This window comes from Lycorma delicatula, chromosome 4 (assembly GCF_047948215.1).
Source record: "Lycorma delicatula isolate Av1 chromosome 4, ASM4794821v1, whole genome shotgun sequence".
Classification (NCBI taxonomy): Eukaryota; Metazoa; Arthropoda; class Insecta; order Hemiptera; family Fulgoridae; genus Lycorma; species Lycorma delicatula.
In genome coordinates this window covers 216777599-216790315 of record NC_134458.1, presented here as the reverse complement: position 1 = coordinate 216790315, position 12717 = coordinate 216777599, and the positions used below count along the sequence as shown (strand labels likewise).

Sequence of the window (12717 nt, the reverse complement as noted above, 5' to 3'; positions counted from 1 at the left end):
TCACCACACTGACTTGCCACTTGTGAGTGGCCAATTTTCCCCCTGACCTCTAATTTCTAGGTTGGCCCAGTCTCTGCGCTCCCCCCAAGAGCAGGGCAGTCAATCATCAGGTTTTCATTTGACTGGACCTCCCTGCAGATGCACAACTCATCAGCTGCCAGGCAGAACCGAAACAGATATTGGTTTAAATTAACATGGTTAGGGAGCACCTGGGCACCCGTTGACCTTATAAACGAGCTTGAAGCATACCATCCCCTCAGATCCTGTATAAATTTATACAAGGCTCTTCCCTTAGACATGGTGTGCCATTCCAGCATCCATGCCTCCATCTTGTAGCTCTGTAGCCTCTTTTGCAGGCGGTAGATGGGCAACTGAACGAAATTTAGATCCGGTGCATTGTGATCTCCGTTCCGCTCCGGTACTGGTCTCTTAATAAATTACTTTCATCATTTTTTTAAACTACCTATCTTCTCTACTGAGAATTTACAAATTTGCATTCTGGGAATAATTTTCAGGCTTACTATGGTTTTTATTTGTATGAAAATCTCAGGAAAAGAAGGGCTAAACAATATGATTAAAGTTAAAATTTAATAATAGCTTTTGTACAAAATATTATTTTAAATATTTCCTTCAAACACATGATTTAAGAATGTTACAGATGACAATTAAGTTTAAGTGTCAAAAATGTAAAAAAAATAGTTACACTTATTAACAACTACATATATTGTAATATGGATTAAATGGAAGTTCAAGCACAATGAAATAAAAACACACAAAATGGATTTGATATTAAGCTAAAGAAGCAAATACAAACATTAACAATGTGGTGAATGTTTTATTGCAAGGTATTGATACATTGTAAAATAACAATAGCATGCAAATGAAATACAGGTTAACATTATGTAATTAGTTAATAGAAATGATTGATAGATTACAATCTGAAAAGAAGAATTAAAAATTAGTGATGTAACCATAAGTAAACTGCATCATAATGAATTAATAAAAAACTGATTACACTACTAACAATATTTGATGATGTATATGCAACTAAAACATATGTTTAAATTATTAAATAAACCACCTAGTACAGTATTGAGATAAGATACCTTACCTTAATTTTTCATGAAAGTACTTTCGCAGGATCCCGCATTCTCAGTCATTATGACTGAGGAATTACTCCCACAAAAATACTTTCAAGAAGAATTAAGGTAAGATATGTCTTACCTTAATATTCTGTTTATTAGCATTTAAGTGTAATTTAACGGTACAAGGGAATAATATGAATCTTAAAAATATTAATTTCAGTAAAATAAAAAATATAAATATATATATGTTTCTAAAATTGTGGGCTGGTTATACTTTTTCGTATTCTACTTGTAAAATTAAAAAAGAAGTATCCTTAGGAAAAATGCCAATTTCTCCTTCGTTCTCCTACTGTCGGCCATTTTGTTATTTTTACATAAAAATTTATATCTCAAGTTCGGATAGAGGGATCACATTAATATTTGGTAAGCACCTTGGAAGTTTTAAAATTATAAAAAAAAAATCAGGAATTAAATACATTCACAAATTATAAAATGGCGGCCATGTTCATTTTTCATTCCATTATATCTTCGTAAATATTAGTTTTATCAAAATTTATCTTTTGCTAAAATATTAAGCCTTTTATTTTGAACAAAATTACTTTTTATTTTTTTAAATCGGTTAACAAATAGCCGAGTTAAGGCAGAAAATTGACATTGTAATTTTGTGTCTGTTTTCATGTCCTCCACTTTACGTTCAATTCACTTAAATATTAATTGTTTATATATATATATTTTTTTTTTTTTTACACCAGTGGATGGGACTTTATTTCAGCAGGTGTAAAATTAAAAAAAGACAGTTTTTAGAGCCTTGTTAAATTGCAAATTTACAAATAAAACCTTGTAACTTTTTTTTTATGGAATTTAATTCCAAGAAAACTGATGTATAAATCAAGTAAAAAATATAAATAATTTGAGAAAATTCAACTTTAATTAAAAGCAAAATGTGGCAGAAAGTTTTACAATTCTAAAATAATGATCAAACAAAAAGTCAAAATTTTCAATTTTCAAGATAACTTAGTTGGTTTACTTGGAGATAGTGCTAAAAAAATAAACTAAACTATTTCATTAGCTTCTAATAAATGTTCAAATATTCCACCATTAAAATCAATGCACTTCTTAACTCATTAATGAAGATCTTGCTTATCTTAAATAATTTTCATAAGGGCAGAAGTATTTAGAATCTGAACAATTTGTTCATCTTACGTATTTTCTTTGAGTTTATAAAACTCACTTTTCACTCAACCCCATCAACAATTATTTATTGGCATGAGGTCTGATATCCAATTAACAGTCCTCCATGATCAATCCATTTTCCAGCAAAATGACCATTTAAAAAATTCTGTTACTTGAATAGTAAAATGTGGAGAAAGTCCATCATTTTGAAAATTCATCTCCATTTGTTTTGATAGTAGGGCATTTTCCAAAGAAAAATATTTTAGGTAACTTTGCCCTGTAAGATGATGCTCCAATATTAAAAGGCTCAATTAATTTTGGTTATCTATTATACTACTCCACACATTCACTGAAAATTTATGCTGAAAACCTTTATTCACAGTAGTATGTAGATTCTTTTCTGACCACCTTTCAGAAGGAAATGAGAATGTTGTTGATATCATCATGGATAAAAGCAGCTTCATCTTCAACAGTTAACAGAGTTGTACAAACACAAAGTAATTCATGTTAATCCATTCACAAAATTTTAGTTACATACCATAATCTCCTTGCTGAAGGTGCTGCACTTTGTACATGAAATTAGTACAATCAATCAATGAAAATGTAGTGTTTGCCAAACACACAATTCTTTTATTTAATATTAGATTGCCTAGGTATTTTTCGCAAACTTAATATGGGATTATGCTCTATTATAATAAATATCTAATGTGTAACTACTAGAGACCAGAAGGTTAGCATCAGAAGTAGAAGTGAGTCCATGTTAAGTAAATCAGCAACAGTATCTTGGTGATGGAAATTTTTCCTTCCCTATATCTTCCCTACACTCTCTGTTTAAGAAAGACAGCAGCTACCATTTTTAAGTGGAAATTTTTATGAAAAATCATTACACTACATTGTTTTAACTGAAAGCAAGGAAATTTTCTGTAGACTTAATAAAAGAAAAACAAGTAGAAGGAAACTGTATCAAAACATGCAAACAGATGAAATGCTAAAAGGTTTACTTAATACATGGCCTCATTTACCTCAGTCAATAAGAAGTGTGTCTCATAATCTCAGGATCACTAAAAATGGTACTATCTTAATTATTAATTGTAGAAAAAAAAGTACTTTCAGATTGAATATACTAGACAAAATCCATATACTCATATATCTCTGTGGGTTCATTTGTGTAGCATCTTTTAGCCTTCATGAAATTTTTCCAATAAATATTTTTAAATGAGCAGTCAGTAATTAAAAACACCATTAATACAGTTAAAGTACTTAAACTGAAAAAGTATTTTCTTTCAAGAATTTTGTAAAAATTGCCAAATGATGCTATAAAATATGTAAAGAATAATGTGATATTCCACATAGTAACATATTAAAATTTTATAAAACTTGAATGAACCATTTTAAGAAACTAATTTGTAATTTAACATTTTTGAAAGCAGAAAGAAAGAAATATTTTTTAATAATTTTATGAAACGTGCTAAGAGGTTCTAAAAATAAAGTATCCTACACAATAATGCACTAATAACAATTGATCATCTTTTTCCTTTACCTTTTTATTATTGTATTAGGCTGTGTACTACAGACTTCCATTTAGCTGTACCTCCACCATTCTTCTTCAAAATGTTTTCAGCTTCCTGATCTTTTCCAGATCTTTCTTTAAACAGTATAAACATATTTTTCTTGATCTTCCTTTATTTCTTCTTTTTATTATGTTTAAATAAAATAATTTTTTGCAATTCTTACATTCATCAATTAATGAAATCATCATTTAATTTTCTTCTGCAGTGTTCTACATCTACCGTCTTCTCTCATTCAATCTCTTTTTGTTTTTCCTTCTATGATTCCTATCCTAATAGCCTGTATTTAGCTGTCCTATCTTTTTATAGTTACCCAAACTCTGATAATGTTTTAATAGGGACATAATAACTCATGAATATTGTCACTTTTACTTTAGTGGGATTTCATTGTTCTATATTAATCTTCTAATACAAATAAAATCCTCTTACTATCTACTCAATACTCAAAAGAAATTTCTCAAAGTAATCTTCCAGTTCTCAGATATTTCACATCTTAAGTAACTAAAATAATTTACATTGTTTCTCCTTGAATTTGCAAATTGGCTCTTTCACTTGAATGTCACAAAACTACATTTCTGACTTCTTCATCAAAATTTATTCCATGAATACACTAATTTTCCCAATAAATATATATTTTTTTTATTTTATCTTTCTCTAGAAAAAAAAGCAGACAACACAGTTGTTTCTGATGTATGGCTTACATTGTAAGCCTACATCAGAATGTACTGCTTAGTTGTTAACAAATGTACCTAAGAAAAATATGATCTTAATTAGGCAAAATCTCGAGATACTGAGGGTGACTTTACAGCCTCACCCCCTTGACCTTTTAAGTTGAAAATTTAATGTCATCAATGGCCCACGTAAAGAAGTAATCTGACAAAGCTTGGTCAAAATCAGTTCAGTAGTTCTGCAGCTGTAAGGTGATTTAGAGGCAAACACCGAACACACTTACAATGAACATTAACATCCAGAAAATTTCCATCCAGTTTTTTGGGTTCCTTAGGTGTCAAAACGTCAAGATCCAGTGAAAACTGCATATACTCAAATTGGACTGATCTTTTTTTTTCTGTCTAGCCTCTAGGAATCAACATCAGGTGTATTACTTCAGAAGATGATATGTATGAGTGTAAGTGAAGTGCAGTCTTGTACAGTCTCAGGTTGACCATTTCTAAGATATGTGGTTAATTGAAACCAAACCACCAAAGAAAACCAGTATCCATGATCTAGTATTTAAATCCGTATAAAAGAAACTGCCTTTACTATGATTTGAGATTTGAATGTTGGAATTTTTGACTTGAAATCAGCTGATTTGTGAAGACACATTCACCAACCCAGTGGGTAAATTGGACTGATCTGCTATAGCACTATCACATGGGAAAGTAACATATTATCTAAAAAAAAATTTTGTTATCTTTTTGAATAAAGATGAAGTATATTGTTCTAAGCAAATAATTTTTTTCTTCTTTAACAATTAAAGCTAACTCAAAAAGGCCCGTACAAAGATAATAATAGTAATGTAAATTGTCTGAAATTGGTTTGAAATTTAACTGAAAAATTGATACTACCAGGAAATGAACAAATAAGACTAAAAATAATTAACATTCTCCATCTCTACCCAATACGTTTAACATTATTTAGAGTCATGGCTAATGGTAAAAGAAATAAAATAACATTATATTTAAAAGAGTTTTTGGATGTAAGCCATTTCTGTTGCTGTAACATAATACAATGAGTCAAATGAATTATACTAATATCTACTAGTTGATTGTTTGTAATCAATGGATTATTCATCATTTCTAATCAAAAACTGACGTATATAAATGTACATATGTACTTTAATCTGTAATGACTATTACATTCCATTTTAATTACATTTCCCTTATGTTACTTGGATTGGCGTGTTGTTACCAAAAAGATGTTGCCTGAAGCAGATTTAAAATGGAATAGTAAGTTTAATTACAATAATATTAAATAAAACTCTAAATAAATTTTTTTGAGCTTTTTTAAATAACTGGCTACTTTAATTTTTTTTACATATCTATAATTGATAACATCCATTCATACAAACAACATTCAAATCATAAACCTATACTTAAATACAGAATAAGCAAATACAATGTTAAGATTAACAACCAACAAAAGAAAAAAAAGAAGTTATTTTTATAATGAAAGAAGAGGAAGAATAAATCCATATGATTTTACAGCAGGATTCTCAAGCCTGTAACTGGTCAATGGGCTATCACAAATAGCAAATACTATTTTTTCAATCTTTTTCATTATTATTGTTCTGTTTTATTTTTTCACACTAATATTACCGAACAATCTCATATACAGAGCATAGCTGGTTAACAAATTAACTTCTAAAGAAGTTGATCTCAGGTTCAATTCTTGAAAAAGTTAACATTTTCTCAACTATCATTTCATCCACCTAATCTTCTTATTAGTAGAAGCACGCCTAATATCACTAATAATAAAATAAAATGGTTTGATACTTCATTAATGAAAATTTTAAATGCAATATTTAAACAATATCTGTTAATTTTTAAAAGTGTTCTTTTCATTATTTTTAGTATTTTAATAAAGAAACGAGGTTCTCAACTCAACCCATATTTATTTTTAAAAAATTCAAACCTTACACCACCAAATGTATGGATTTGATGATTTTTTTAGAAATTCCTACGGCTTTACTGTAACATTTACCAGATAATTTAAGCGAAAAAAAAACAAAATGATCTATATAAATGAACAAAAATTTTTTTTTGTGTTTATAATTGCTTAGTTTTGAACTGTTATATGAATACAGCTTGATATTATTCTGATATTCAAAATATTTTAATGGAAAGATTCTAAAAAATTTATAGTTTAATTTAGTTAATCATTGATTAAAATATTAAGTAAAAATATATAAGAGGATCTTAGCTCATGCTTGATCTGTTTGCATCATTTATCAGTCTACTTTCTTTCTTTACTTAGAAATTTCTGTTTTGTACCAGGTCCTCAAATCCTTGCTTGCATATTCCACAATTACATTTCCTGGACAGTTTAGTTGCAATGAAACAATAAGTTAGTTAATAGGTTGACTGCCATGAGACATCAAATGTCTCAGCCAGTTATCCATTGTTGTTATGAGACATCATATGATGTCTCAAGTTTTGCAATCCAATACTGCTATGAGACATCAAATGGATGTCTCATGGTAATGTCACACTTAAGATGCAATATTATTGTTTTTTTTTAATTTTTTTTTGTTATTTTTAATTATTGTATTGTTTATTGTTATTTTATTATTTGTTATTTTATTTTTAATTTTTTTGTATCAAAATTCATATTACTTTAAAGATAAAATTCTGTATATTTTTGTGTTGTATGTAGCACAGAAGTTTTTCTTTAAATTTGAAATTAAAGAATGTTTTTTTTGCAAATCACCAAATAAAAGCAAAATAAAAATAATTGAAATGTGTTGTAATAAAATATGAATTAATTTTAGTTTTTTATGAGACACAAATTGATGTCTCAACTTTATTTTTGAATATTTCAAAATGTGAAGTTGCAAAGTGAAATTGGTATCAAAAATCAGTGATAGGGTAATAAAACCATTATTGAAATTGAAAAACAAAAATGGCAGCACTGTTGAATATTTCTAGCAAAATAAGTATAGCAGCCTTGGAAATGTTGCATTTTTCAGTGTGGCCGTCAACCTGTTAAGAGGCATAATAAAGACTAATATATTTTTTCTAGTCTGCTCTTTTTATCATTAATGAATAAAAAAGTAATGTAACCAATATAAAATTATAAAATCATATCATACTTTATCAAGTAGAGAACAGGAGTACACTATTCCTTAAATTGGATTATTTCTTTAATTTCTACTTTAATTAATGAACAAAAATTTTATTCTGTTGAGTGTTATATTAGGTTCACAGAAAAGCTCAGAAAAAAGGATTAACTCAATTTGCCAAAGTCAAGAAGAAAAAACATCACATAAAAGCAATACAGAAGTACAAATATTTGAAAAGACGACAGAATATTAGTGAAAAACTGAAGCGTAACTGACTTGTTAATACTGGTGATACCATGCTTGCCTTTATAGACACTGGATACAAGGAATATGTAATTTTGTCTAAGATCTGGAAAATTTATTATTAATCAACTCCAGTGCAATGGTTAATAACCTCAATAGATGGTGCAACTTAATGATAACAAATTAAAATAAAAACTGAAAATTAAGATAAATAAAGACAACTCAACCATGTAAAAATATATCCAGCAAAACAAAACAATGGCAAGAAAAATGTCTAACCTACAATTAAATGAATAGAGACCCAGAGGAAAATCTAGGACTATATTGTGTCAAAAATGATTCCAAAAGATGAATAGAAACAAAAGATTTTTGAGAATTAATGATTGAAGTTGAAAGTTGTAATTTATATTTGACAACAATTAATGGAAAAAGAAGGAAGATCAAACAATGATATATATTTTTTTAATTCTTGTATGGCATATGTTCTCATATTTTTATTTTTATTTATCATTCCTGTAAATTTGCCATACAGGATCAATGACTCAATCCGTTTTCTAAATTGTACCCAATCTAAAGCTAATCTTTTTAATCTCATGTAAACTTCCACTTCTATCCTTTACATCTAGAACGAATAAGAAAAGGAGATGCTTTTTCCATTCCATTCTTGGTTGCTCCTATTTTTTCTTTAACTGATTCTGTCTCCAAGATTTATTTACAGTCGTTGATTATTCATTCATATTATACAACCATCTCATCTACCTTCTATCAATTTTTTAAAAGAGTGATGTTTAGGAAGATCTCCATATACTGTAATATTAATTAAATAATGCCATTTTATTTCCCTGATTTTTTGTTTTAAATAGATTTCTATCTGCTTTTTCTTATTACCTTCCCCTTCAGTTCTTGTTAATTATAACAATAATCATCATAGTCTGGTTTATATACCTGGTTTTTTGAGTGGTTAGTTTCTTCTGTTAATTTGAGCAATAAATAATAATAATTTTTTTTTTATGGCTTTCACATCACCCCTTACAGCCTCTCCAGCCTCTGTAAAAAAACTTTAACAAACAAGGAAGTTGAGTGACCTACTCTAATCTGAAGGCAGTGCATTAAATAAAACCTTGGTGTATGCACTAGTCCTATCAGGGAACATATATAACAGGGGAATGTCAGAACACTAAACTGAATATAAATATGATACTTAGCTACAATACATTACAAACTACAAAAAGCTTGGTAATGTGGTAACCAAAGACTGACAATAACATGCAAGGTACTAAAACACTAACAATACAAAAAAGTACATAACAAGATGCCAGTAAGAAAGCCTATTCAAATATATCCATTATATTGCTGGGTTTAACATGAAATATATCTACAGGCCAACCATACTTATTTAGCTTGCTAGTACAGCCTTAAACGCATTTGAGAGTCTCTCTAAAACATTTACATGGAATGGTCTCTGTAATATAGCTCCGCAACCAGATCAACATCGTAGCACCAACACCCAAACAGCCAAGCTGCAACAGAAGTAAATCATAAGACACGATGTCAAATGCCTTATGAAAGCCAAAATAAATGAAATAAATCAACTTGTTGACTGGAATTCCAGAATCCCATTCCAGAAATGGAATCCAATTCCACTTCTGGAGCAGTAAACAGCAGCATGTTTCTTAAATTAGTTGTCATAGATTTTCCTACATGGAACCCGTGCTGAATCGGACAGACTATCTTTTCTAATGAAGCATGAAGATGTTTATAAACCAACTTCTTGAATACTTTGGCAACAACAGTGATAACAGAAATCAGACGATAATAATTATCCACAGACTGAGGATCACCCTTTTTCAGCACTGGTGAAACAAGCACACCCTTCCTATTACTTGTGAAAATACCAGACCACAGACTGAAATTGTATATCCAAAATAGACCAGGAGCAGTTTAACTACAGATACCCTTAATAACAAAGCTGGTATTGACAGAGTCAGTACCAGCTGCAGTATGTCAATGCAGTGTCTGGATTCAAGATTCAATATCTTCAGTCATTTTAATCGGAATATCAACAGCAGTGTCATCAACAAACAACCCAAAATCCATTCTCCAAACATCTGCTAGACAAGGCTTATTAATCAATTGAAAATGCCTCCTGAATGCTTCATAAAGATATTCTGCATCAACAGCAGTCTGATTATTGAATTTAAGCGGGCAAACTCCACCAGAGTCTAGCACAGATTTTACGTAGCAAAATTACAAGGTCTCTGAAAGCATGAAGACAACGTCAAGGTCTTAAGGAAGATAAAAAAAGAAGAAAAAAAGGATGGTCTAAGGGTAAACCTAGGTTATAGAAGATAGGAATGTAGTTCTTTAGGAATGTAGAGTTGTCTTTATAAATCTGTGATGAATTTAATGAAGGATGAGTAATTTTAATATTTGTATGACTTTGCAGCTGTTTTGATAGATTAGACATTTCTTCAGAAATGGATTGCGTGTTTTTAAGTGGCAAGGGCCATATACACTCTTGTCATCTTATGTTTGTTTGTTTTGGGGTTTTTAATGTTCTATCCATTTCTGGATGATCTGACTGACAAGGCTAGTATTCTGACTAATTCACTAGTGATTTTATCAGGATGGGAAACAATGTTTTTTTTGTTAGGGAAAAAGGGCTAATGATTACAGTAGTAGATGTCAATAATCTCAAAGAAAAAAAACAATAATAATAATATTGGCCTGAGGTAGACAACCCCCACATCTGGAACATACCATCTACATTCCATATCCAGGGAGGCAACAGCTGTACATAAGTACAATACATCTAACTGGCTAACAGGGCTTTGAGTATTTTCCTTGGAAATGTGATCATTAATTTGACCTGACTTCCATCTTCAGGTCATTATTCAAATTATTTGTCGGCCACCTGCAGATCACGTTCATCTGAAAATGATTTTGGTAATGTACACATAGCACACCTTTACTGCTAGCGATGTGGCAGCCAGGGTCAATGTTATTGCAGGTGAAACAGAGACTTTTCCACAGTCCGCATGCCCTGCAATGGCAAGAATGTAGTAAGGTGTCCATGTATGTTGATGCATGGGAATCCTGAAAGCTTTGATGAATAGGAGGTCTGGTATCAGTGCAAAGATCGCACATCCATCTTTGCCAGGACATATGCTGGTTCCACCGGAGTACTGAATCAGACCTCCAGAGTTGGTAGCTATGGAGTGGAGGTGTATTCCAGCAACTAGCCTTGCTACAAAAGGGACAAATCTTATATGCAGAATCTAACAACCAAACTTGGCAGAGGTTTAAACACCCTCTTCTAGAAACACACTCTTCTAGAAACAGCTAGAAGCAAAACAGAAAAAAAAGTAAGGATTCAGTGAGATTAGAAATGAACTCAGAAATCAACAACAGCTATTTGTAAATAGTACACCTAGCCCCAGTCATTTTATAGAAGAGAGAGTGGTAACTTCTATAAAGTGAGCCCTTCTTGATTGCTTGTGAGATTTCTGTGTACATTGGTGGACTTGTAAAAGAAACCACAAAACTTTTAATGGTCTGTATGTAGAGGCAACTGTAAATGACAGCCAAATGCAGAAAATTCTTGCTTTGAAGAAGATAATTGAATTCTCCATGCTTGTAAAACCATATCACATAGCACCCTTAATTCATCCAAAGGGGTTGCTGTTTGTCAGGATCTGCTCAATTGCACAGAAGAAGAAATGGTTAAAGAACTATCAAGTCTGGGTGTGGCTGAATGCTGAAGATTGACCATGAGAATGAATGGCAAGGTTCTTACTTTCACTTCTCATGTTCTGACATTTGATAGACCTAACTTGCCTGAGAAGGTACATGATGGTATACATTGTTTGGACATGCGAGCTTTTATACCACAGCCAATGCAGTGTTTCAAATACTGATGCTTTTGAACACATCACTCAGATCCAAAAGACAGCAAATCTGCATGTGTGGTGAGGCAAGTCATGAGGATGAGCATGCAGAGATCCTCCTCTTTATATCAACTGTAAGCAACAACAACTGGCATTCTAGAAACTGCCTGGTTTATAAAATGGGAACTGCAATTCAGGAGATGAAAATACTACAAAAAGTCAGCTACCTGGAAGCAAGAAAAATTATCAGTAACCAAATACCTCAACCTATGTCGACTTATGCATAAACAATTGCTACCCTTTCATCATCAAAGGTCAATGCAGAACAACTGCTTTCTACTCTTGCATCAAGTCTCACATCTGTGATTGAAAGAATCATAGATAGAAGAATGAAAGTTTTCAGAAAATCTAGTAAGACCTGCCAAGATACAGAAACCAGTGGACATTGTCTGAAAAGATGTAGAAGAGACATCTGAAAAGTCAAAATATGCACCTTCAACCAGTCATAAGATGAAGAAAGGTGTGGCAAAAATGGAGGAAAAGTCTGAGCCTGGGGAGAGATGCATGTTTAACTCAAGATATGGAAGATCCTGTATAGAGCAACTGTTGAAAAGAAAGCTATGGAGCCTCCAAAAACACAGAGGACTCCAAAAGAGAGGGCAAGCATTTCAGCTGACCAAAAAGTTTGAACAGGGAGTGCATACAGTCTAAAATTGAACACAATAATCTCTGCTCCACTTGAGTGGGATTATCTGTTACTTAGACCATCCTCTTCATCACCATCAGTGGTATTGGAAGAAGAAGATTCCATCTCCAAGATCTCAGATACAGTCTTCAGAGGTAAAGGCTGTAAGAAAGATGGAAAAAGAGAGTAAAAAAAGGATGGCCTATGTATAAAGCTAGACAATAAACAAAAGAGAAGACTGTAAAAAAATCAAGAGGACTGTTTTTTTAATGTTTTTTTTTAAAGTTTCTAATATATT

General features: G+C 31.1%; 1 protein-coding gene across 1 annotated transcript in view; it reads left to right on the top strand.

The window, feature by feature from the left end:
* The first annotated feature begins 5636 nt into the window (after positions 1-5636).
* LOC142324284 (uncharacterized) overlaps positions 5637-12717 on the top strand; it is a 46651-nt gene continuing 39570 nt past the window's right edge. The window contains exon 1 of the mRNA XM_075365200.1: positions 5637-5772. Coding sequence (XP_075221315.1) covers positions 5742-5772 — 31 coding nt within the window. The 5' untranslated portion in view covers positions 5637-5741. The remainder of the gene's footprint in view (positions 5773-12717) is intronic.